Raw genomic sequence first — 25,960 nt, 5'->3', positions numbered from 1 at the left:
ACTCCTTCCAAGCCTGCCACGTCTGACCCCAACTCACCTTTCCAGTGCCTGCCCTCACATCAACCTTCTATTGCAGTTCCTGAAATGCTGCAGACTCACTAGTGCCCCTTCCTTGCCCCTGCGGTCCCTCCTGTCTATAACCTTTCTCTTTCCTTATACATCACACTAAGTGTGATGGCCTCTTGGAAGCCGCCTTCCCCAGCCAATCCCAGCAGGGTAAGTGGCCTTTTCTGAGCTCAGCCACCTTTGTGCCTGCCTGCCTTCTTCCTTCCACAACTGACTGAGCACAAACAGGATGTCGGCCCTGTGCCAGATAAGGCATGCTGCTGAGGCCAAACGTAACACAGAAGACAGTGTGACAAAGGCAACTATCAAAACACAGTCACAATAGACAGCAAAGTCACGCAGCCTTCTGCACAGAACCCTGCCGCCTCGATGTTAATGGCTGATCTGTTTACCAGGCTGTGACCTCAAGGAGGTGCTGTGTCCATTCGTAATTCTACCCCAGCCCCTAGTAAAGAACATGCCACACAGTAGGTGTGACATGAACATGAAAGAATGGACTCCACAGGCATGTGGAACAAATACCAATGGCCCCAGGGCAGACACCCCAAGTCCCAGGTTTAAAGCCACCTCTGGGGCTGCTCCCCAGTGTGAGCTCTAAATCAGATCAGTGTCAAAGAGCGAGGTGGCTGCTAATTGACTTGGGACCAGAGGAAGTTGTGAGCTTTTATTTATGGCATTGAGGTTTTGTGCAGAAAAAATAAATTGAGTTTATCCAGTAACCACTGGTAAATTGTGAAGCAGTGTGAAATGGGAGTGGAGCATATGATTTTTCAGGATTTTTAAGGCCATGCATCGTGCTGAAGGAACAGGAATCCTGCCCTCTTGCTGGCTGACCCTTCCCTGCTCATTGTACCTGACATAGGGGATAAAAATATACCACTCCAAAATATGCCACTTTGGCATGTGATTGTTCTGAGCTGCAGGCAAATGAAAACCAACAGATACAGAAAGGAGCCTTCTAAGAGCTGATGACTAAAAACAGAAACTCTTTTGACTGTTACGCTCTTTGCTCTTATGACTAAAAGCAGAAACTTCTGAGAAACAAGAACTGCATAAATCTCCTCTCTCAGGGAAGTTTTACAGCCGCGAAGATGGAAAGCTGGCGCCAAGTAGGCCTGCACAAACAAACCTTACTCCATTAGTATTCCCATATATTTGCCAAATCTCCCGTTGAAATGTGACCTCCAGTGTTGGAGGCGGGGTCTAGTGGGAGGTGTTTTGGGTCATGAGGGTGGATCCCTTATGAATGGCTTGGGGCCACAATTCTCTCTCTGGTAGTTCATGGGAGAGTCGGTTATTTAAAGGCACCTGACACCTCCTTCTCCAGCTTCCTCCCTCTCTCTTTCTCTCTCTCTCTCTCTCTCTCTCTCTCTCTCTCGCTCCCTCTGTTGCCATGCAACACGCCTGTTCCCCCTTCACCTTCTGCCACGATTAAAACCTACCTGCAGCCTCACCTGAGGCCAAGCAGGTTTCTGGTGCCACGCTTGTACAGCATGCAGAACATGAGCCAAAAAAACCTTTCTTCTTTATAAATTACCCAGCCTCAGGTATTCCTTCTAGCAATGCAAAACAGAAACACAACTTCCTACAGTTTGCCACCTTTGCAAGCCTAAAACCCCTTTCTTTTATCCTGCCACTTCTTTTTTTCCTTTTTTTTTTTTTTTTTTTTGAGACGGAGTCTCACTCTGTCACCCAGGCTGGAGTGCAGTGGCGCCATGTCGGCTTGCTGCAACCTCCGCCTCTCGGGTTCAAGCAATTCTCCCGCCTCAGCCTCTCAAGTAGCTGGGACTACAGGTGCCCGCCACCACGCCTGGCTAATGTTTTGCATTTTTAGTAGAGATGGGGTTTCACCATGTTAGCCAGGATGGTCTTGATCTCTTGACCTCGTGATCTGCCCACCTCGACCTCCCAAAGTGCTGGGATTACAGGCGTGAGCCACCGCACCCGGCCAATCCTGCCACTTCTTTAAACATTTCCTTTTCTTTCATTAAGATGCTATGTAAGCTGAAGTTCTAACCAATGCTTTGAGTTACTCATCTCTGGATACTCCCATGTATATGCACAATTCCCATGCTAGATGTGATACCCATGCTAGATGCACATGGTAAAATGCTCCTGGTTTTCTCTCTCTTTTTTTTTTTTTCGGAGACAGAGTCTCGCTCTGTCACCCAGGCTGGAGGGCAGTGGTGTGATCTCGGCTCACTGCAGCTCCACCTCCAGGGTTCAAGCAGTTCTCCTGCCTCAGCCTCCTGAGTAGCTGGGATTACAGGTGTGTGCCACCACGCCTGGCTAAATTTTGTATTTTTGGTAGAGATGAGGTTTCGCCATGTTGGTCAGGCTGGTCTCAAACTCCTGACCTCAGGTGATCCACCCACCTCGGCCTTCCAAAGTGCTGGGACTACAGGCGCACCCAGCCTGCTTTTCTCTTGTGAATCTGTATCTTGTGAGTCTAATTTACAGGGACCTAGCTGGACATCTAAAATGGGTACAGACAAAAGGCTTTCTCCATCCTTAATAGGGAGAAATCCACCTCTGACCCCCACAGTAGAGGTGGGACTACTTACAAGCTGACACCATCTGGGACTCGCAGGGAGCGGCCCTGTTCCACTGCAGGGATTGAGTGTGGGGTATAAATTGTGCTTTACACAACTGCTGCCAGCCCACGCTAGCTACAAACACTGAACAATCTGGATGTCAGTCTTTACATGGGAGCAGACAGCACAGACCGCAGGACAACTATGAAGAGAATCAACAACCAAACTGAGCAAGTCCCCATTGAAAAGGGGATCATGTAGGAAACATACACCTCTGTAAATGCGAAGTGTGTTTTTCAGGGAGACTTAAGAACATATTACAGTGAGAAAACAAGAACAGGCTGCCAAGAAAAAGCATCCTGACAGCATTAAGCTCTTTTGGCAACCAAAAAAAAAAAAAAAAGATTGCTGAGGGGGAAAAACCCACAACAATTCAACAGGGGTAGCAGATAGAAGAATGGAGTCAGCTGTGAAAAGATGAGCTGGCAAGTTAGAAAAACAATTCAAGGAGCGCTCAGAGAATCTCGGGGAAAAAGGGCAAAGCAACAGAATTAATGGGGAAAAAAATTAAAAGATGCAAAATATGTTCTTGGAGTTCCAATATCCATATAACAACAGTAGTAAACATTTTAAAAATAAACAAATGGGCCAGGTGCAGTGGCTCACACCTGTAATACCAGCACTTTGGGAGGCCGAGGTGAGTGGATCACAAGGTCAGGAGTTCGAGAACAGCCTGGCCAATATGGTGAAACACCGTCTCTACTAATAATACAAAAATTAGCTGGGCATGGTGGTGCGCACCTGTAGTCCCAGCTACTCAGGAGGCTGAGGCAGGAAAATCGCTTGAACCTGGGAGGCGGAGGTTGCAGTGAGTCACAATCGTGCCACTGCACTCCAGCGTGGGTGACAGAGTGAGACCATGTCTAAAATAAATAAATAAATAATAAATTAAACAAATGAAGGGCTATGAGTACATTAAAAAGTATGGCCAGGCACAGTGGCTCATGCCTATAATCCCAGCACTTCGGGAGGCCAAGGCGGGCAGATCACTTGAGGCCAGGAATTCAAGACCAGCCTGGTTAATATGGCAAAACCTTGTCTCTACTAAAAAGAAAACGCAAGAATTAGCCAGGTGTAATGGCGCACTTCTGTAGTCCCGGCTACTTGGGAAGCTGAGGCATGAGAATTGCTTGAGCCTGGGAGGCAAAGGTTGCAAGGAACTGAGATCATGCTACTATATTCCAAGAGTGAGACTCTATCTCAAATAAATAAATAAATAAATAAATAAATAAATAAATAAATAGCAAAATATAATTTCCCTGAGCTGAAAAGCTGAAGAAAGACTTGAGTTTTTCAGATCAACAATGGTGATAGAAGATTATTGAAAAAAGAAAAAATTATATAAAGATCTTTAGCAGGCTGGGCATGGGCTCAAGCTTGTAATCCCAGTGCTTTGGGTGTTTAAGGCAGGAGGATCACTTGAAGTCAGGAGTTTAGACCAGCCTGGGCAATAGAGTGAGATCCTATTTCTATACAAAATTTTAAAAATTAGCCAGGCATGGTGGCAGGCACCTGTAGTCCTAGCTACTCAGAGACTAAGGCTGGCAGATCTCTTGAGTCCAGGAGTTCGAGGTTATGGTAAGCTATGATCACACCACTGCACACCAGCTTGGGCAACAAAGCAAGACCCTGTCTCTAAACAAACAAATAAACAAATGAAAACCATCCAACTATATTTATTAGCCAGGCGTGGTGGCAGGTGCCTGTAGTCCTGGCTACTTGGGAGGCCAAGGTGGGAGGATTGCTTGAGCCCAGGAGTTTGAGGCTATGGTGAGCTCTGACTGCACCACTACATTCCAGCCTGGGTGACAGAGTGAGATCCCATCTCTAAAAAGTATACTCACAGAGAAAAAAATAGACCATAACTGGACTTCTCATCTGCAACACCAGACTAGAAATCTGTGAAGCAAGGTTTATACATTCTGAGGTAAAAGCACTGTGATTGTGACCTCAGAATTTTACACCTAAACTTTCCCTCATATGTGACAGAAAAGAAAGACATACAAGTAAAGACACTTAAGGTCTCAGAAAGTAAACTCTGGAATAATTTTTTTAAATTACTTGATGGAGTATTCCTGTCAAATGGAAAATTAATCACCTTAAATAATTCAAGAAAGGGGAAGAAAAGCTATAGGAAAAATTATGTTGAGCAATGAATCCAATTAAAGTCTAAGGTATGGCTAACAGGTGGGTTGTAATATGACCATGAAGCTTAATACCTGTTCAGAAAGGATGCTTACAATAGAAAAAAAAAATTAAAAATTTGGTAGTAATCTGGAACTAAAAGTTCACATTATTTCAACTAAATCTGAAAGTGAGAGGGAAGAGGGAAGAAGAAAAATTATAAAAGTGTGCTAAATGTTTTATTTTGTCTGGAAGAACAGTTATATTCTACTCTTTGTGGTGATAGATGAGATAGGTTCTAGAGTGCGCATGTGCGTGTGTGTGTATACACACTTTTTTTTTTTTTTGAGACAGAGTTTCGTTCTTGTTGCCCAGGCTGGAGTGCAGTGGTACAATCTCGGCTCACTGCAACCTCCACCTTCTGGTTTTAAGCGATTCTCCTGCCTCAGCCTCCTGAGTAGCTGGGATTACAGACGCCCACCACCACGCCCGGCTGATTTTTGTGTTTTTAATAGAGGCGGGGTTCACCATGTTGGTCGGGCTGGTCTTGAACTCCTGACCTCATGATCCACCCGCCTCAGCCTCCCAAAGTGCTGAGATTACAGGTGTGAGCCACCACACCTGGCCCTTTTTTTTTTTTTTTTTTTTTTTTAAGACAAGAGTCTCATTCTGTCACCCAGGCTGGAGTGCAGTGGCGTGATCATGGCTCACCGCATCCTTGAACTGCCAGGCTCAGGTGATCCTCTCTGAGGAATACCTCCACCTCCCGAATAGCTGGGACGAGAGGCACGTGCCACCATGCCCAGCTAATTTTTGTATTTTTTTGTAGAGTCGGGGTTTCGCCATATTGCCCAGGCTGGCCTCAAACTCGTGGGCTCAATCAATCCACCAGCCTTGGCCTCCCAAAGTGTTGGGATTACAGGTGGAAGCCACCATGTCCAGCCTATATATATGTTTTAATGGGGAAGTTACCACTCTGTAATTATTATTTAGAGAATTGGTGAAACAGAATGGAAAGAAAGGTAGAAAGTTTTGGCCAGGGGTGATGTCTCACTCCTGTAATTCCAGTGCTTTGGGAGGCTGAGGCAGGTGGATCACAAAGTCAGGAGATCGAGACCATCCTGGTCAACATGGTAAAACCCCATCTCTACTAAAAATACAAAAAAAACTTAGCCGGGCGTGGTGGCACGCGCCTGTAGTCCCAGCTACTCAGGAGGCTGAGGCAGGAGAATCACTTGAACCCCACAGGAAGAGGCTGCAGTGAGCCAAGATCACGCCACTGCACGCCAACCTGGGCAACAGAGCAAGACTCCGTCTCAAAAAAAAAAAAAAAAGAAAGAAAAGTAGAAAGTTTCAATAGAGTGTAGATACACACACACACAAGCACTAGAACTTACATATATATGGATATACACATATATATGCATATATACATTATATATACATATATTTGTATATTATATATATGTGTGTACTGTACAACAAATACAACTTTTCAACTCTAAGGATTATTGCTAGGAATATGTGAGTCCAAGGAATATCCTAGGCCACTAAGAAAATCTCAATATAGTCTTAGATGTAGAACTCATACAAACTGTATAAACTGGCCATAGTGCAGAAATTAGCAAGTATGAAATCGCACCACCACATGCCAGCCTGGGTGACAGGGCGAGAAACCAAACATCACAAACCACTTGAAAATTTTAGAAAACACTCTTCTCTAAAACTTTTCAAAAGAAAAAAAATTTTTTCCTTTTTCGAGTCAGGGTCTGGCTCTGATGCTCAGGTTAGAGTGAAGTGGCACCGTCACAGCTCATTGCAGGCTCAAATTCCCAGGTTCAAGTAACCCTCCTGCCTCAACCTCCCAAATAACTGGGACTACAAGCATGTACCACCTAACATGCCTGGCTAATTTTTTTTATTTTTTGTAAAGATGAGGTCTTGCCATGTTGCCCAGGCTGATCTCGAACTCTTGACCTTAAGCAAGAGAACCTTTTTAATAAAAGACTGAAATGATATTTGAGAAATGATTGACTATAAGAACACTCATAAAATTATCAAAGTTATGGCATACAGCCAAAGCCATATACAGAAAACTTATGCCTTAAAAAAGTTATTATTAGGCAGGCATTGTAGCTCATGCCTGTAATCCCAGAACTTTGGGAGACTGAGGCGGGTGGATCACTTGAGGCCAGGAGTTCGAGACCAGCCTGGTCAACATGGGAAAACCCCGTCTCTAATAAAAATAAAAAAATTTGCCAGGCGTGGTGGTGGGCACCTGTAGTCTCAGCTACTAGGGAGGCTGAGGCAGGAGAATCACTTGAACCCAGGAGGCACAGGTTGCAGTGAGCCAAGATCATACCACTGCACTGCAGCCTGGGTTACAGAAGGAGACTCTGTCTCAAAAAAAAAAAAAAAAAAAAGTTATTATTATTAAACAATAAAGATTGCAAATAAATGAATTATAAGTTCAAGAAGCTAGAAAATGAATAATGACAAAAGTTAGAAGGAAGAAAATGACAAAAATAATAAAATGACCAAACAGAAAGAAGGAAAATATTAAAATCAGTAAGCAATCTCAGGAAAGACTAAAAGTACAGTACTTTGAAAAGACCACTAAACCACAAATATACAACATCAGAAATAAAAAAAGGGGGTACAGTTACAGACATAGAGGATTTTTTTTTTTTTTTTTTTTTGAGACGGAGTCTCTCTGTCGCCCAGGATGGAGTGCAGTGGCACGATCTCGGCTCACTGCAAGCTCCGCCTCCTGGGTTCAGTCCATTCTTCTGCCTCAGCCTCCCGAGTAGCTGGGACTACAGGCACTGTAGTCTTTTAAATTATGAAAGATAACTCAGGATGAACTGGAAAATTTTCCAAAAATCTGGCACAAGAACCAGAACAGACTAATTCCATGGTAAAAATGGGAAAAGTTCTCAAAAATCTACTATAAAAAAGGCACCAGTTCCAAGATGGTTTTTCGAAAAACTTTTATAAGCTTAAATTTCTTATATTCTTCAAACTGTTCTAGAGCAGAGAAATTATAATAGAATTTTAACATTCATTGAGTATTTAATATGTGCCAGGCACTATGTTAAACAATTTATATGTACAGTTGGCCCTCAGTATCTGCAGGTTACACACCTGTGGATTCAACAAATCTTGGATCAAAAATATTCAGGGGAAAAAAAATCAATAAAAAAAAGGACCACAATAAAAAATAATACAAATTCAAAAATATAGTAAAACAACTCTTTACATAGCATTTACACTGTATTAGGCATTATAAGTAATCTAGAGATGATTTAAAGTATACAAGGAGAGACTGGGTACAGTGGCTCACACGTGTAATCCCAGCACTTTGAGAGGCCTATGTGGGAGGGTTGTTACTTGAGCCCAAGAATTCTCAAGACCAGCCTGGGCAATGTGGTGAAACCCTGTCTTTACAAAAAAAATTAAAAATTAGCTGAGCGTGGTGGTGCACACCTGTAGTCCCATATAATCTGGAGGCTGAAGTGGGAGGATTGTTTGAACCCCAGGAGACTGAGGCTGCAGTGAGCCACGAGTGCAGCACTGCACCCCAGCCTGGGCGACAGAGCAAGACCCTGTCTCAAAAAATAAAAATAAAATAAAAAATAAAGCATACAGGAGGATGTGTAGAGGTTATATACAAATACTATGCCATTTTATATCACAGACTTGAGCATCTATGAATTTGAACCAGTCTCCCATGGATCCCGTGGGATGGCTGCATTATCATGTTCAAAACATGAAAGCTTACAAATTCATTAAGAAATTAGTATAAGGCTGGGTGCGGTGGCTCACGCCTGTAATCCCAGAACTTTGGGAGGCCAACGCAGGTGGATCACCTGAGGTCAGGAGACCAGCCTGACCAATATAGTGAAACCTTGTCTCTACTAAAAATACCAAAAAATTAGCCAGGCATGGTGGTATGCACCTGTAATCCCAGCTACTTGGGAGGCTAAGGCAGGAGAATTGCTTGAACCCGGGAGGCGAAGGTTGCAGTAAGCCAAGATCGCGCCACTGCACTCCAGCCTGGGTGACACAGGGAGACTCTATTTCAAAAAAAAAAAAAATTAAAAAAAATTTTTAAATCCAAAAGATATAACCAGAGATAAAGCCAATTTCCCCTAATTTATTGCAATTTCAATCAAAATCCAATGAATATGTAAGTTTTAAAACTGCACAAATTGTAAGAGCAAAAGAAACGCATAAATTTTTTTCCTTCGAGGAATTTGTTCCTGAATTCCTTAATTAATCCCTTAATTCCTCAAAGGAAACAACAACAACAACAGGCAAAGGACCTAAACAGGCTATTCACAAATGAAGAAACACAATGGCCAATAAACAAGTGGAAAGCCACTCAACCTTTACAACAAGCTAAGAAATGTGGTGATACCAGCTGTTGAGAAGTCGGAGGGGAAAGCTTATTCTGATAGTGGGGGAAGTTTATCCTAAAGCAGGAAACAAACCACACTCAGTTTAGCAGATACGTAGTTTAGCAGGTATGTGGTTTAGCCATATATAGTTCTGAGTTGTCAAAAACAAGCGAAAAATGCTTCCATTTTGCAAGTGGATCCCTAAGAACCAAGAAGAGCCTTCTACAAACAATCTATTTCTGATGGTTGAAAGTTCACATAGTTATGCTACCATTTTGGCTAAAAGAGGGAAAATAGGACCTGATAAGACTGCTGCTACCTGCATATATAGTCATAAAGAAACTCTCAGAAGAAACATTCAAAACTACCTGTGGATGGGAAGAGGGAGAAGTGGTGGGAATTAGACAGTTGAGGATGGACAGAAGACTGCACTCTCTCTCTCCTCTTTATAAATTTTGTTCGTGAACTGTACAAATGTATTACCTATTAAAAAACTGAATTAAAATCTGTTTAATAAAAACAATTACAACTGGATGTGATTTTTTTTTCCCATACAGACACTCTCAGATAGCACTGCCTGGTGTTAATGGTCTCAACTTTTCAGACAGAAACTACCTACCTGCCTCTGATCCTAGAATCCAGCCTTACTGAGATTCTCTGTCAGCGCTCATGGAAAATTTCACTCGAAGACTTTCTAAAGGGCAGTTTGGTAACATGTATCAAATGTAGAATTTCTGTCCCCCTACAGCCAGCAGTGGCACTTCTAAAAATTTATCCTGAAGAAATTACTGGATAACAATGCAAAGATGATTCTGCAGCATTATTTATTACAGGAGGAAACTGGAAACTTACTATCCACCTGCGTGGGGACTGGCAGCATAAATTGCGGTCGTCACCACGGATGCTGCATATCTGCAGACCACATTTAGAGTTGCAAGGCCCCAGAAGCTCCTTGTCCTCAGCTGTGTGACTCTTTGGATCTTTGCTCCTCTCACCTCTACCTGGTTCTTGGATGCACCATCCCACCCTGTGCCAGCCCACTCACCTGGTCAGTGTAGGGGTGCGGTGGTTGGGGTTGGAGCAGAAGATATTGTTGGTCTTGCGGGTGCCATCCAGGAACTCACGCACGGACTGGTTGCGCAGCTCTGCTAAGGGCCGGGCCTCGTGCTTGAGGAACCACTGGTGTGCCTCGAAGCACTTGGCGCAGAGGAGCTGCTCGCACTCAAAGCACCAGAAGTCGGCGGACTCTTTGCAGCGGATGCACGCAGCCTGTGCATCCACAATCTGCCGGTACACCGACAGGCGCCGTTGCAGACTCTCGAAAAAGACGTTATCCAGGGCAGGCGTGTCTGCACCTAGGGGCCAGGGCGCCTGGCAGATGGGGCACTGCATGCCCGACTCCTCCAGGCATCCTGAGCACAGCGTGTGCAGACAAGGCAGCAGCTTCGGGCACTTGGCTTCAGCCTGGCATTGCTGGCAGCGCAGAAACTGGAACTCCTCCTCCGGAGAGGGGGCTTGCTGGGGGACCAGAGAGGCGGGTGAGGCCTGGAGAAGTCCCAAGAGCCCCCACCCACTGGCCAACCACCCTTACAGCTGGAGCCTGGAGTAGGACCTCATATTCCATTCCAGCCAGTCATTGGATGATGCAAAACCCTGGCTTATCAGCACCCCAATACTCCCACTTATTCAGGCCCTCCTGCTCTCACTGCACCATTTATTGAGCATCTACTTCTCATCACACACAGTACTAGGCCCTGAGATATAAGAGGTATAGGATACATTCTGCCTTCAAGGAACTCAGTTTGGAAGGTAGATACAGTAAGTACCAACCTCATATAAAGTGCTTAATGCACAGTTTGGGGGTTCATCAAAGAGGTAAGCATGGAACAATCATATGACCCAGCAATTTCACTCTTACATATATAACCAAAAGATCTAAAAACAAGGACCCAAACAGATACTTGTACAACAATGTCCAGAGCAACATTATTCACAATAGTCAAAATGTAGAAACAATCCAAGTATCCATCAACAGATGAATAGATAAACAAAATGTGGTCTACACATATAATGGAATATTATTCAGCATTAGAAAGAAATGAAATTCTGATCATGCTACAACATAGATGGACCTCAATGACATTATGCTAAGTGAAATAAGCCACACACAAAAGGTCAAATACTGTATGATTCTGAGGCAGGAGAATAGGGTCTGGAGGCAGGGAACCTAAGGCCGATTCCCTCTGACTTCCTAGAACTAAATCCAAAGGAAAACCCGAACTCTCCACGCCCAAGTAACAAAAGGACCAGAGGCTACTCTCTTTGCAAAACACCCCATTTCCTGCCTGGCAGATGGAAAATTGAAAGCACCTCTGATTGGTTGCTTTCTACAACCAATGGGGTGAACACCAAGTGGCCAATGGGAAACCTCTAGGGCATATTTGGAACCCAGAAGATTCTGTAACTTGGGCCCTTGAGCCCTGCTCCAACCCATCCCACCCTGTGGAGTGTACTTTCATTTTCCATAAATCTCTGCTTTCATTGCTTCATTCTTTCCTTGCTTTGCTGTGCATTTTGTCCAATTCTTTGTTCAAAACGCCAAGAACCTGAACAACTTGCGGTCAAGACCGTCTACTGGTAACAATTCCACTTATATGAAATATCTAGAATAAGTAAGTTTGTAGGGACAGAAGGTAGATTAGAAGTTACCAAGGGCTAGGGGAAGGAGAAAATGAGGAGCTATTGCTTTACTGAGACTCAGGACACACCACTTCAAAATATGACTGCAGGAGGCCAGAATATGCCACCCTTGAAATATACTTTGTTGGCATATTTTAAGCTGGTTATTCTGAGAAACTGCTGATACAGGAATAGCTCTGAAAAGCTCTCCTTTTGTAAAACAGAAAGGCATTTGCATCCCAAAGAAAATCTACATTAGTAAAATGGTCTATATTAAAAGAGGGCTGCTCCAGACAACTCTTATTATCTAAGAACTTTTTATCTACATAGCAAGACAACAGCTCCTCTCCTCACCCTCCCATAACTTGTGTCATCATCACCACCCAGAAGCTCCAAGCTCTTTTCTGTGGATCAGGATGTTATATAGGCTTCAATCATCTGACCTTTCTTTGAGTCTCATACTTTGTGGGACTCCTGAGTATACATATGTAATTAAATATGGGTTTTCCCCCTGTTAATCTATTTTATGACTATTTAATTCATAGCCCAGCCAAGGAAACTAGAAGGGTGGAGGGAAGCCATCTTTCCCTCCCCTATGGTTTAAAGGGTACAGAGTTTCTGGAGCAATTAAAAAGTTCTGAAAATAGATGGTGGTGATGGTTACACAATATTGTGAATCTACTTAATGCCACTGAACGTTACACTTAGAAATGGTTAACATAGGAGCTTATCCGTTACGTATATTTTACCACAATTTTTAAAATACAAAAGCAGTCCGGGCATGGTGGCTGACGCCTGTAATCCCAGCACTTTGGGAGGCCGAGGTGGGCAGATCACGAGGTCAGAAGTTAGAGACCAATCTGGCCAACATAGTGAAACCCCATCTCTACTAAAAATATAAAAATCAGCCAGGTACGGTGGTGTGGCCTGTAATCCCAGCTACTCAGGAGGCTGAGGCAGGAGAATCACGTCAACCCGGGAGGAGGAGGTTGCAGCGAGCAGAGATCGCACCATTGCACTCCAGCCTGGGCGACAGTGCAAGACTCCATCTCAAAAACAAACAGATAAACAAACAAACAAAAAACAAAACAAAACAAACAACAAAAAAAACCAAAGTGCTTAATACAGTACCTGGCACATTTGAAGTGCTCATAAATGTTAGCTAGTGTTGTTAAGTAATGTTATTCTTAGTTGTAATAATGCTTATAAAAGTTACTGTAATACAGTGTCCTCTGTACTTTCATGAAGGGGAGCAAAAGGGCCTGGAAGGCAGCAGAACAAGAAACCCAAGTAGTTCCTTTGGGGGTGGAGGTGGGAGGTAGGCAGGACAGGTGTGGCAAGAGAAGGGTTTGTTAGGGAGGCTTCCTTAAGCAGAAACCACATGAGCTGGGAGGCCTTGGCAAAGATACCTCTTCAGTCTGAGCCACAGTTTCTCACCTCGGATCTGGGAAGTTGGTTTTAGTTTTGCTGTGCCTGGGACAGGCTCCTGGCTCCAGGCCAGCGCAACAGGGCTACCACCTCCATCCTCCCTAATCTGTGGTCCTGCATCTGAGGCAGGGTTGAGGCAGGGCTCGAGGGTGGGCGGAAGGGCCCAGGCCCGGAGGCCACTGACCCTTCTCACCTTGCCCAACTGCTCCGTGGAGAAACCGCAGCCCAGCGAGGCCGCCCCAACTCCTCCGGGTCCTCTTTTCTACTCTATCCTACCCTCCCATGCCCCAGCCAAGAAGGTCAGGACCCTGGTGTGTGGTCTTTCCGCTTTGTGTCACTCTCTAGCGTACTTGACCAAATCCTCCGTTAGACCCTCTCTTCCCCACTCTCCCCACCACAGCAAACCAATAAAGCCTAACCCCATCATCCCCTAACCCAATAGTACCTCTGTAGGGCTGTGGCTGGGGCTGGGCTGACGGCCTTCCGAGGGGGTCTCGGGGGGAGGCATGGTGGGCGCGTGGGGCCGGGCGGGGTCCTGCTGGGGCCTCGGAGATCGGGCGGGTGCAGGCTCCATGGACCTCAGCTTAGTTTCGATTCTCGGTTTAGATCTTGGAGGGCGTGAAAAGAAACTAAAGGGGAGGCGTGAGCCAGTTGGCTGAGCCCCTTGAGCTGTCCGAAAGGGGAGGTGCCAGCTCAGGGCCCGCCTCTGGAGAGGAAGTGAGACAGAAGCTGGGGGCGGTTCTAGGGGCAGAGAGGCCGACTGTGGGTTTTAAAGACACGCCCAGAGCGGGGAGGAAGGAGAGGCGGGGAGCCGCAGACCTACTGCTGGCTTACGGTAAAGCGGGAGAGGCAGGGCAGAGCTGCAGAGGGGCAGCCCCACCCCCGGGTTTGATCCATTCATCAGTTCACACTGGCACTGCTTCGTGCCACCTCCTGCCGGGAGCTGGGCGCACAAATATGAGCCACACGCAGCCCCTGCTTTTTAAGAGCCCCAGATGTAATGGAAGAGCAAGCTTGCAAACGGAGACATTCTGGAAAGGAGAGCCCTCAGCTGGGACCTGAAAAAGCAGTGGGAATTCACCAGGGATTCAGGGCTGTAGGTGGTGGGGTCCAGGGGACACTGGAAACACAAAAGATAGCTCTTGCAAAAGGCATGGAAGTTTGAAACACGAAAGCCTGTTTGGGAACTAGTTTTGGCCGTTTTCAGATTTAAGAGGGAATTCATGAGAAATGATGCCCAAGAACTGTGCTGGGACAAGATCCTAACTAAGGAGATTGGACCAGTTCTGGGAGTGATGGGAAGTTGGTGAAGGATCTGGAACCAGGGAACAACATGATCAGCTGTGCATGATGGGACAGTCACTCTAACAACCTAGGGGCACGTACCCTGGTCTAGGACAGTGGCTGTGGGATGCAGAGGAGGGTCTTGAGTCAGAGATCCTGGGAAGCCAGTGACTGGAGGTGAGGGAGCAGGGTGACGCCTTGAGTGACAGCTGGAAAGGCTGGTGGATGTGAGGTGGTGGGGGCAGGAGGGAGGGGGAGAGCTGGAGAGCGGGTATGAAGAGGGAGAGGGGAGAGCCAGCTAGGTCTTCACCAGTGGAAAAGCATGCCAGACTCCCAGCTGGTGAGGGGGAAAGGGCACAGCTCCAGGTGACCTCACTGGGCCAGTGCCCCTGGCTTCAAACTTAAACCATCGCAACCACTGTGCTGGCTCCTGTGTACCCATTCTGTACTCTGTTCCAACTTAGAAACAGACTAGAAAGGATGATGATAGGGCCTGGCTCTTGTAAACCTTATAGTATGCGGGCTGGAGGTCAAGGGTTGGGTGGATACCCAACTTCCTAGGGACTGTAAGAGGCCTCAGGAGCCTGCCCTTCCCTCCAGCCTGGTCAGTACTCCCAGGCCTTTAGAGAATCAGTCCATGAAAGCCAAATACGGTGGGCAGCCATCTGCACAAGGGACCTGGAAGTGGGCTATGGCAGGATGGGGCTTTGGAGGCCAGAGGCGATTGGCTGAGGAGGCAGAGCTGGGGAAGCTTTATTCATTTATTTGCTTGCTTTGAAAGATAGCCTGCTCCCAGACTACCCCAGAGTTCTGTTGGAAGTTAACACTTCTCAAAGTAAATTCGCAAGTTGCATTCAGGTTTTCTCAAGCCCTGGAGAGGCCAGTTAATTTCAGCTACCTAGATCAAGGGGCATGCTGTTTCTAGACCTGCAGGACTGAGGGCCTCACCTCTGTGGTGCTCTGGGGCCCCTGCCCTCATGTGGCTCTGTGCTACCCCCTTCTTCCTTACACTTCCATGCTCCCCGAGGTCTGCATGTGAAACTTCTTTCTTTTTGTGCCAAAGTTCAGGCCTTCCTACTCCACCTTGATCACGGTGACCTGGCTAGGCCATTACTTAACAAATAAGTACTGAGATCTGCCCTATGCCAGTCCCTGCTTGCTGGGCTATGGGTTCACAAAGAGGAATAATTTGCAGACTATGTCCCAGAGAAACCCAAAGTCCAGATATGGCATGCCCTGCCTCCAGTGTGCGAGAAGGAGTGCTGAGAAGGCTGATAATAGCATGTCCTTGATCCTGGAGAAGATTCGCTTCCTGTAAACCCTGATGAGATCTTGCTCTCTCTCTCTGGCTGCAGTGCAGTGGCACGATCATAGCTCACTGCAGCCTCAAACTCCTGTACTCAAGAGATCCTCCCGCCTCAGCCTCCCAAGTGGCTGGGACCACAGGCAGGCATCCCCACGCCAGGCTAATTTTTCAAAATTTTTTGTAGAGATAGGCTCTCACTGTATTGCTCAGGCTGGTCCTGAATTCCTGGCCTCAAGCGATCCTCCTGCCTGAGTCTCCCAAACTGATGGATTATAGGCGTGAGCCACCGTGCCCAGCTTCCCCTTCAGCTTTTCTAAGGCTGAGTAGAAGACGGGAGGAGGCGACGACCCCAGCGTGCTCCCGGGAACACCGATCACACCCCTTGGCCCTCGGCTGCAGTTCGGTCCTCCCAGCACTGGGGACGCCATACGACAGCGGGAGCGGGCCCCGGCCAGTCTCCTCCTCCTGCGCCCGCCGCTGCAGCGGGTGGCAGCGTGGGTGAAGCCGGAAGCAGCAGCCAGCAGGGCGGGGCCGCGTAGGGCCCGCTGGTCAGGGAGGGCGCCGTGTGGCGTGCGGGGCGTGTCTCCTGTCAAAAGCCATGCTGGGCAGGTCTGGGTACCGGGCGCTGCCCCTGGGGGATTTTGACCGCTTCCAGCAGTCGAGCTTTGGCTTTCTGGGCTCGCAGAAGGGCTGCTTGTCCCCGGAGCGGGGCGGCGTGGGGACGGGGGCCGGTGAGTGGCCGCCCGGCACGGCGGACCCGGGGGGGACCGGCCGGCAACCCCCAGGCCCGAAATCTCTGCCTCCGAGGAGTCGGCCGGCCCGGCGTCATCGCACCCTACGAGGGGGGACTGAGAAGGGGATACGATGTGGAGAGGGGGCTGGACCCGGCGCCTGGTGCTAGCGCTGATACGCCCTCCCTAGGGTCACGGGGCGGTGGCCCTGGAGCCAGCCAGCGTTGCTCCTATCTTCCAAAACCTCACCTCACCACATTTGTCCTCGGTTCTTATTAGCCCTTTAGGCCTGGGAAGACGTTTCAGGTTTCTATTTCGCATAGAAGAAACCGAGGTCTAGGCAGAGGAGGCCACCAGCACCCTAAAGGCACCTGCTGCCAAGAAATGGAAGTATTTTCACCTTAGGGGGCACCTCTAGAAGCCCGGGAACTAGGCATCTCCTGGATGTGCAGGCCAAAAAGACTGGTCCTCAGCTGCCTGTTGGATCTGCCCTGCCTCTGTCTTGCCCTCAAAGTCTTCTGTGGCTCCTTTGGCCTAGAGGCCAGATCCCACACTGTTCAGCCTGACCGCCTAACCTTGGATTTGATCCCTCCCTGGCCTTCCTGTCCTGAAAGCTCTCCGTATCCAGAACTCTCTTGAGAGGCCTGGGGATCAGAGCCAGGCACAAAGTGGAGCCTCAGTGCTCTGGGGATTAGCCCAGAGGGCAGGGCTTCCTTGAAGAATGGAGCAGGGGCTCCTGACTGCTTCCTGTCCAGGGTTGGGGGAAGGAAAGCAGCAAATAACCTCATCCCAGATTCTGGAGCTGTCTTGGCTGCGCTCCCATCCTGGTTCTCCAGGGGCCAGGACATTTGGCTTGGATAAGCCTCATCTTTCTAGCCCTGCCCCTGACCCCGACCCCTAACAATTTTCTTGAATTTAAATAGGCAGGGTTTTTTTGTTTTTTGTTTTTTTATTGTTTTGTTTTGTTTTTGAAGCAGAGTCTCGCTCTGTCCCCCAGGCTGGAGTGCAGTGGCGCAATCTCGTGAAACAGACATTTTTAAATGGTCATTAAGGCATTAAAGTAGGGTGAGGAATAGAAAATAATAATCTTATTCCTCATTTATGGCTCCTGTTGATAAGCTATTTATGCTCTATCCCTGTAGGCTAAGGCATCATCTTCATAAGGACTCCTGGAAAGCATACTTCTAGGGCTAATGGTATAGGAGGAATGTGTTTTGCCAGCAATATTCAGTGCATGTTTACAGATGCCCAGGTGCTCCTGGCTGCATGCCAGGTATGAGTAGGCAATATAAATTAAACGAGAAGATTGACCCCTACTCAGTCCAGTGAGGAGAGCATCATCACCTGGACTGGATTCTGAGATTGATGACTGTTGCCTAGCAGAGAATAAGGCCTTGTGAGGGTTGTTGGACTTGGGACAAATGAGTATTGATGTATGGGAGGAGGGAACAGATCCTAACTCGCAGCTGCCCAAAGATATGGGGATATTAGGCAAGGAGCCAGACTGAGAGCCCTGAGAAGGAAGGAGCCTCTCGAGGGGAAGGTGGGCGTAAGGTACGCTTGCCCAAGTTCACTCTACTTGCAGCTGTCATGGCAGGTCCAGTTGACCATCTCTGCTCTCACCTGCAGATGCACCCCAGAGCTGGCCCTCCTGCCTCTGTCATGGCCTCATCAGTTTCCTGGGGTTCTTGCTGCTGTTGGTCACCTTCCCCATTTCCGGCTGGTTTGCCCTGAAGGTAAGGCCGGCTGGGTCAGCCCCCAGGGTGGTTGGGCCACACAGAGCTTTGGCATTGATGAATAAATTTGCCTATCCTCTGTCCCGTCTCCCTAAATATTACCCCTTTGCGAAATGGGCTAGGCAAGAATCATTCATTCACATTGTTCAGGGGAGGAAACAAGGCTTGGGCTTGTCTAAAGTCATACTGGGAGCCAGTAGCGGGTAGAAACAAGTCCCAAACTCCTAAGTCCTGGGATCTGGACACTGGCTTTAAGGTGCACACAGACGTCTTTGCCAAATTATCTTCTCTTTGGGTTAGAATAAATTAGAAATGAAAACACCCAACTTAGCCCAGCAGGTAATGCATAATAGGAATTCAGGCCTCATTTTCAATAAGGAGTGGTACAGTGGGAAAAGGATGAGTCATGGAGCTGTAGTTCAGCATCACACATGAAAGCTGTGGGGAAGGTGGAAGCCCAAGGAGGCCTTGCCCTTTGTGTAACCCTAGGCAACAGTCCCTCTCTAGAAAATCACTGGGTTTGGTGTGGTCTGCCAGGGAGTCCTTAAATGGCCCCAGATCCTAGTTCTAAAACTGCCACAGAAACAAATGCTGTGTGACCTTGAGCAGGTTGCTTTGCCTCTCTGGGCCTTCATTTCTCAATTTGGACATCACTACTTCCCTAAGAGGTCCAGGGACCTAAAGTTGACAAAGCCCTTTGCCCGGGGGTGCTGTTAGGGCAGCCCAGCCTTTTCTCCTAACTAATCCAAGGACAGACAGTTTCCTGGTATGAGTCATGTCTAGCTTCAGACCATAGAGATGAAAAGTTTCTCTTAAGGATCAAGTCAATACAGTGCAGTGGTTAAGACACATGGTCTTTGGAGTTATTCAGAACTGCATTCAGGTCTTCCCTGTTTCACTTAGGGCTATGCAATTTTTGAGCAAGTAACTTAGCCTCCGTGAGCCTTGGTTTTCTGATCTGAAAACAGAGCTAGGGATACCTAACTGTGACCCAAGTGAGGAAGGGACTTAGGCAGACGGCACTGGCCAGCCTTGGCTAACCACTTTCAACTCTTTCCCTTGCCATTGTGGACAGATCGTGCCCACGTATGAGCGGATGATCGTGTTTCGCTTGGGCCGGATCCGCACCCCCCAGGGACCTGGCATGGTTCTGCTCTTGCCCTTCATTGACTCCTTTCAGAGGGTGGATCTGAGGACACGAGCCTTCAACGTCCCTCCCTGCAAGGTGAGGGGCTTCTCAGCTGCCTTGACAGAGGAATTGGGGGCCTGTCCAGAATGTACTATGGTGCCAGGACCTTGGCCTGTGAGTCACCATCTGAGGGGGGAAGGGGGAAGAAGAGACCAGAAAATTGATGGAGGCTGGGAGGACATCCTTGCTTCATACACCTAACCCTACATACTTGGGTACACCATTTGCCCTTGAGGAGCTAGCTGCCAAGCAGGTGGGTCAAGCTGGGTGGCCCCAGTGGGCCTGACCTCCCTGCACCCCCAGCCCCTCCAGTGTCTCTCTCTCATGGCCTCCCCCAACAGCTGGCCTCTAAGGATGGAGCTGTGCTGTCCGTGGGAGCCGATGTCCAGTTTCGCATCTGGGACCCGGTGCTGTCGGTGATGACTGTGAAAGACCTGAACACAGCCACACGCATGACGGCCCAGAACGCCATGACCAAGGCCCTGCTCAAGAGGCCGCTGCGGGAGATCCAGATGGAGAAGCTCAAGATCAGCGACCAGCTTCTGGTAGGTAGCCCCTCACAAGACAGAGCTTGGGGAGTGGCACCGGCCTGGCTCCACCTGCCGGGTCACTTTGAGCAAAGCGTCAGACCACTCTGGGCCTCAGTTTACCATATGTCCCAAAAGTGTAACCACCTCTGAAGAGCCAGTGCCTGGGTGGGGCCATGAGTTGAGGAATGGCAGGTGGGCATAGACCATAACGATCTTGGGCAAACTTGTCCCTGAGAAGAGGAAGTGGCCCCGGCAGACATTCTTGGGGTCTGCCCCTGACTGCTGAGTGTTCACCCCTCACTGCTCTGCCATGATGACGCTGGCCTCTGCAGCTCTCATTCCGGGCCTGACTCATGGGGCAGGCAGGTGGGTAAAGGAGCAGGGACCCTCCCAGCCCAGTCACCTGCTGGGGAATTCCAGGCTCACCATGCAGCGTGTGCATGCTTGTGATTTTGGTTTCCCTGTTTGGAACAGAACAAAGACACATGAGGACATTTGGATCTTTTTCCTGCCTCTTCTCCATGTATATACTGGAGTTTGCCTTAAATGTCTTCTGCTACAAGATGGGGTAGAAATAAATACACATGCAGAGGCATGTCCCCTGCAGCCACACTCAACTTGTGCTTCCTCTTGTGTCCTGACAGGGGAATGTAGGTGAAGTTTCTCCCCATTCCTCTTGGCTCCTCTTTCCTCTGCCCTGGGGAATCGAGGTTAGAGGACAGACAGGGGAGTGGGATAAATGCCAGTCCTGGAGTTCCCACTGCAAGCAGCGAGGTGAAATCCCTGAGGAAATACTATTTGAGGTCCTAACAATAGCTCTCACGTGCTTAGCAGCTTATGGTTTACAAAGTCCTTTTGTCTGGCCCAGCGTGTCTGAGCTTCACGTTTTTGCTGCAAGTCAGTACTATGGTTTTATTTTGGAGGGAGGAAACTAAGGCTAAGAAATAATTTGACTTGCCTTTGAGAGCTATGGTCAAGGGCAGAGCTGAGTCATAGCCAGACCACCTGCTTCCATCCCACCAGCTCCCCTCAATCCAGTGCTTGATCTAACACAACTCAGATAACAAGTGGATAACAACTTTTATTCATAAAACCATGTCCCATGTTAATTCACCTTTAGGAAGAGAAAATTGATCTCAGTCTTGTTGCACATTTCTTTGATGTGAGAGAGGCAGTTTGGGGAAGCCATTCCCACACGAGGATGTAAGAGTCATTTAGGCCCCATTTCCCAGACTGAGTGGGCACCTGGTAGAGTGAGATCTGTGCCTGTGGTTGAGACAGAACCTCAGGAAGTCCAGCACACCGGCCTCAGGCCCTGGTTCAGGTGTACATTTATTCACATGCCTGATTTTCTTCTAGAGCAATCAGAGTCCCCACTTCTCACCTGCTGGACCCTCCTTAGCCAGTTACCACTCCTTACCTGCCAGAGGTCCAGGCCAGCTGCCTCAGCCCTTCACTGCCCTCCAGCCCCCACCACTGCCCATTGCTCTCTGCAGCAGGCCTTGCCTCCTAACACTCAGGAGAAAGACTAGGATGAGCACTCTGCTTCCTCCGGTTTCACCCCTTCAAACCCACCTGCCTCTGTGCTGCTTTCCTGCCTCTTTTCCTGGCTGTCTCCCCTCTCTGAGGCTCATCCCTGTACTGCGCAGTGCTCTGGGCCCCCTGCTGTCCCAGGATGCCTTCCCTCCACTCCATGCACTCTTTCTCTGTTACTTCTCCTTTCTGTGTAGAAATGTACTCTCCCTTTGCCCCAGTGCCCTCTAGCTCCCACTCCCTTTCTCCCCTTTTCTTCTGCAAGACTTTCATCCATGCCCCCAACCCCTGCCCCTACATCCTTCGTCTTGACCTCCTTGGGCTCCTGAGTCAGCGCTGGCCAACATCACGGTGACCTCCCACATGCCAGCCCAGTGGGCACCTCTCAGCCCTTCCCTTACATCACCTGGTGGCAGCATGCGACATGGTCGACCCAGCCCCCAGTCCCCAGAACCCCCTGCATTTCCTCCTTCCCTGTTACCCCTGGTTACTGCCACTTGTTCTCCTGCCCTTGAGTTTCCAGGGTTTCATCACTGGCCTCTTCTCATCTGTGACATCCCTGGAAGAGCTCATCCATCTGGGCTGTCTGCTGCCTGTGGACGCTGATTATTCACAACGACCTGCCCTAACCCTGATGCTTCTGTACCCTGGGCCATTTCTCCAGCTGCCTACTGGACAGTTGACTGCCCCACAGACACTTCAAGCTTACAATAGTTTAAAAAAAAAAAAAAAAAGGTTGCCGACCCTCCCTTCCCACCCCCTGTGTGTCCTCTCTAGTGAATGCCACACTCATCCGTTCAGGAGCCTGACTCCTCCCCACTCCTGCCCCCTCTTGTATCATTGCACATCAAGGCAGCCCCTAACCTGGTGCTTGCACTTCTCTAGTGCCCTGTTATGGCTCAGTAGAGTTGATAGAGGCATGCCTCCTTCAGTGGATCTTGGCTTCACAGCTGCCCTCCGCCCTCACGAGAGCTGCATCATTCCTTGGCTGTATTTTGAAACAATGTCTTACTTGGTCTCCATCCCTCCCCTCAGCCCCCTAAAATCCAGCTTCCACAGCAGCTAGGAGGATCTTGCCTTAAAGCAAGTCTGCTCTGTCACCTCCCTGCTCAAACTCTTCTCTGGGGCTCTTTGTTGCTTCAGAATAAATCCAAGTAAGCAGAACTACCCCACCTCTGACCCCTTAGCTGTCTCCAGTCCTCAGCCCACAGGTGAGGGTCCAGCTAAATGGAACTCTCGTTCCTCGCAGCTCCGTGAACATGCCAGGTTTTCTTGTCCGGGGTTTTGCACATGCTGTTCCTATTGCCTGGCAAGGTCCTCTTCCACCTGAGGACTCCCTCCTGCTGGCACCACCCTCCTCTGCTGGGGGCTCACCACCGGCCTTGCTTCTGTCTTGGCACTTACTACAGCTTGAGTGGTCATTGCCCTCTGCCTGTGTCCCAGGCTAGGAGCGTCTCAAGGGTGGTGTGGTGCCTCCATGTCCGTGCACAGCCACACAGTCTGCCCAAAGAAGGTGCTCAGGAAAGGTTTGTTGAATGAATTACATTTCTCCCCACCCTGTCCTCCAGCTGGAGATCAACGATGTGACCAGGGCTTGGGGGCTGGAGGTAGACCGAGTGGAGCTGGCGGTGGAGGCCGTGCTCCAGCCGCCCCAGGACAGCCCAACTGGGCCCAACCTGGACAGCACCCTCCAGCAGCTGGCCCTGCACTTCCTGGGAGGAAGCATGAACTCAGTGGCAGGAGGTGCCCCGTCCCCGGGGCCAGGTGAGGAGCCCTGGGGAGGAGGCCGGGGGTGCTTATCAGCTTGGTGCCAGCACAGACTGCTCGCTGTCCCAGCAGCCCTGTGCAGTACACACCCTGCACAGATGTTCAGCCCACGCTGACCACAGCCCAGGCAGTGAGAGGAGGCCAGGTGTCTGAGTGTGCAGAGGCCATTGGCAGGCTCCGTGGGAGGAGGCGGCAGCACCAGAAGGGCAGCTGGAAAGAGTTTTATATCTGAGGCTGGAGTAGTTTAGAAACTGAGTTTGTGGTTTAGGCTGAAAACTCAGGGGCACCTTTCCAGTAGGGCAGGAACTTGAACAAAGGCCGGAAGGGGATGTAAGAGGAGACGTGCAAAGGCCACAGTGAGTGGTCCTGACCTTGGCAATGCGATGACCTCCTCTCTGCCTCCTTCCCCAACCCTGTTGGCCATCCCCAGCAGACACTGTGGAGATGGTGAGTGAAGTTGAGCCGCCTGCCCCTCAAGTCGGTGCCAGGCCCAGTCCAAAGCAGCCTCTGGCGGAGGGGCTGCTGACTGCTCTACAGCCCTTCCTGTCTGAGGCCCTGGTCAACCAAGTCGGGGCCTGCTACCAGTTCAATGTCGTCCTGCCCAGCGGCACCCAGAGCGCCTACTTCCTGGACCTCACTACAGGTGCCGCTGCCCTCCCTGCCTCTCCTTCCCATCCAGCTTGCTAGGTTGCATGTTACCCACCCCAGTGGTGCTCTTATAGACTGCCCCCTGCTCCTGCTAATAATTTGGAGTGAACCCATGGCAGGCAGGGGCTCAGACACCATTTCCAGGCATTATCTATGCCCTGGTCTCCCCACCATCCGCAGGACAACACAGCCAGGCTTCCAGTACCAAGAGGCCTGCCCATGTTACAGGCCTGCTGCCTGTCAGGCTCTGTGCCAAGTACTTTTTGTGCATTATCTCACCGACTTCTCACCATGAGCTTATGCTTTAGGAATTGTCATCTGTAAAGGGATTATCATCACAGATTTGGAAACTGAGGCTCCAAGAGTTCACACAGCCAATAAGACTCAAACCCAGGGTATTAGAACCCGAACTCTGAACCAGTACTCTCCTCCCAGTGGGAAATGCCAGCCCCTCCCATCCCCATAGCTCTCCTTCATGTTCCTCCATCCCCCTACTGACACTCGGTTTTCTTTTCCCCCACAGGACAAGGAAGAGTGGGACACGGGGTGCCTGATGGCATCCCTGATGTGGTGGTAGAGATGGCCGAGGCAGACCTGCGGGCCCTGCTGTGCAGAGAGCTACGGCCCCTGGGGGCCTACATGAGCGGACGGCTGAAGGTGAAGGGCGACCTGGCCGTGGCCATGAAGCTGGAGGCTGTCCTCAGGGCCCTGAAGTAGCAGCCTTGGTTGACTTTCCATAGCCCAGTCCCAAGCCTGGCACCAAGCCCGAGGGGCCTATTGGAGGAGGAAGTGTTCATCTGTACCACTGAGAGTTGAGGCCCTAACAAGTTTCAGGCCCAGCCAAGAGCCCATGGATGGAGGCTGGGGGAGACTGAGTCTGGCTGCCATGCACTTCTCCCCTACAATGGTTCTCTGGACAAGCCTTTGTCCATCCTGGTCCCCAGCTGAGTGCCCAGCCTTGAGCTGGGTGCATGGTGTGATGCCAGGAGGTAAGCCAGGCCCGCCCTGCCGGGCCCTACCTTGCTGGCTTCCTGACTGAAGAGGCAGGACCCACAGAAACAGCCTGACAGCAGCTGGTTTGGACCTTGTGTGAGGGACCAAGCATGTGGTCCAGGCTCTAAGCTCTGCAGTGATTGGAGAGGGATGGGGAGGGATGGGAAGGCAGCCTCTAAGAAGAGGTCCCTGTGGCGGAGTTACCTGGGGATCCTGGCCGGCCTGCCTTCCTGGCTGCAGCCCAGGCCCAGGCTAGCGGGAGTGGACATGGGAAGGAGCAGGGCCTGCTGCTCCCCTGGCACTGCTCCCGAAGATATCTGACTCATCTGCCAGCTCCATCCTGCATGCCTGGCGAGCTGGGGCCCAGGGCAGCATGAAGTAGAGCCCTGCGTTCTGTGCTTCTTACCAGAGGTTTGCAAACCTCAGACAAATAAATGTGGTGTTTACAATGTATAAAAGAGAAGAAGCCAAGCGGAGCTCCTGGGGGCATGGGGTGGGCTAGGAGGGTCCACGAGGTCCCTGCTGCCAGCCCAGGCAGGGATTGACGTCCTGGTGGCTGACACAGACAGACCCTCACAATATTTGAAGCTCTTTCTCCTGAGTGTCTCAAAGCCCCTGGAAGCAGGGATGGCGCTGGGTGGGGAGTTATCTGTTCCTCTTTGTAGTGGGGTACAGGTTCACCAGGAAAGCAAGGCACGAGTGTGCCAGAGTGTCCTGCAAACACTGAGGGACAGGCGGGGTGGTCATGTCCCATTGAAGAGGGGTTGGGACCACTGCCAGCTCCCCCTCCTGGTACACTCTGTCACTGCCTCTCCGCTGGCTGCCGGGAAGGAAACAGTCATCAAGACCTGGCCCCAGGCCCAGCCCAGCCCAGCCCTGCTTTCTGCTCCAGTACTCCCGCCCAAACCCCAGGGGCCCCAGAGAAGGGGGGCCTCTGACTTCTTGAGTCCTA

At 49.5% G+C, this 25,960-nt stretch overlaps 2 protein-coding genes and 1 long non-coding RNA gene across 42 annotated transcripts in view; 2 read left to right on the top strand and 1 right to left on the bottom strand.

Moving 5' to 3' along the window:
* PML (PML nuclear body scaffold) overlaps positions 1 to 13,986 on the bottom strand; it is a 54,203-nt gene extending 40,217 nt beyond the window's left edge. For 28 of the 29 annotated variants that reach the window (XR_003730901.2, XR_013395120.1, XR_013395121.1 and 25 more), the window contains exons 1-2: positions 13,737 to 13,986; positions 10,230 to 10,702 (exon numbers count right to left, since the gene is read on the bottom strand). Coding sequence is in view for 21 of the 29 variants with exons in the window: in XM_015142617.3 (XP_014998103.2) it covers positions 10,230 to 10,702; positions 13,737 to 13,865 (602 nt within the window). In the remaining 8 variants the exon portion in view is untranslated. 29 annotated transcript variants of the gene reach the window in all.
* LOC144329985 (uncharacterized) lies at positions 966 to 11,733 on the top strand. Its single transcript, XR_013395761.1, has 2 exons — positions 966 to 1,207; positions 9,742 to 11,733. It is a non-coding gene; the product is annotated as an uncharacterized LOC144329985 (long non-coding RNA).
* Positions 13,987 to 14,054: 68 nt separating the features above from the next.
* On the top strand, positions 14,055 to 25,466 carry STOML1 (stomatin like 1). Of its 12 annotated transcripts, XM_077939832.1 has the most exons (8): positions 16,459 to 16,612; positions 17,755 to 17,885; positions 18,242 to 18,348; positions 19,424 to 19,573; positions 19,879 to 20,082; positions 23,169 to 23,364; positions 23,801 to 24,010; positions 24,539 to 25,466. In XM_077939832.1, the coding sequence occupies exons 2-8, from the start codon at positions 17,879 to 17,881 to the stop codon at positions 24,730 to 24,732; spliced, it is 1,068 nt and encodes a 355-aa protein (XP_077795958.1). In that variant the 5' UTR covers positions 16,459 to 16,612; positions 17,755 to 17,878; the 3' UTR covers positions 24,733 to 25,466. The 12 variants fall into 12 exon arrangements, with proteins under 12 accessions (XP_077795963.1, XP_077795961.1, XP_077795958.1 ...); XM_077939837.1 differs by lacking the exons at positions 16,459 to 16,612; positions 17,755 to 17,885 and adding an exon at positions 14,055 to 14,126; XM_077939835.1 differs by lacking the exons at positions 16,459 to 16,612; positions 17,755 to 17,885 and adding an exon at positions 14,055 to 14,126 and having other exon boundaries at positions 23,798 to 24,010.
* The last annotated feature ends 494 nt before the right edge of the window (positions 25,467 to 25,960 follow it).

This window comes from Macaca mulatta, chromosome 7 (assembly GCF_049350105.2).
Source record: "Macaca mulatta isolate MMU2019108-1 chromosome 7, T2T-MMU8v2.0, whole genome shotgun sequence".
Classification (NCBI taxonomy): domain Eukaryota; kingdom Metazoa; phylum Chordata; class Mammalia; order Primates; family Cercopithecidae; genus Macaca; species Macaca mulatta.
This window is presented reverse-complemented; position numbering and strand designations above follow the sequence as displayed.

Coding starts and splice junctions, on each gene's coding strand:
- STOML1 (XM_077939831.1), top strand. CDS start 16,480: ATGCTGGGCAGGTCTGGGTACCGGGCGCTGCCCCTGGGGGATTTTGAC. Junction 16,613..18,241: donor CGGCGTGGGGACGGGGGCCG/GTGAGTGGCCGC, acceptor TCTCACCTGCAG/ATGCACCCCAGAGCTGGCCC. Junction 20,083..23,168: donor AGATCAGCGACCAGCTTCTG/GTAGGTAGCCCC, acceptor CCTGTCCTCCAG/CTGGAGATCAACGATGTGAC.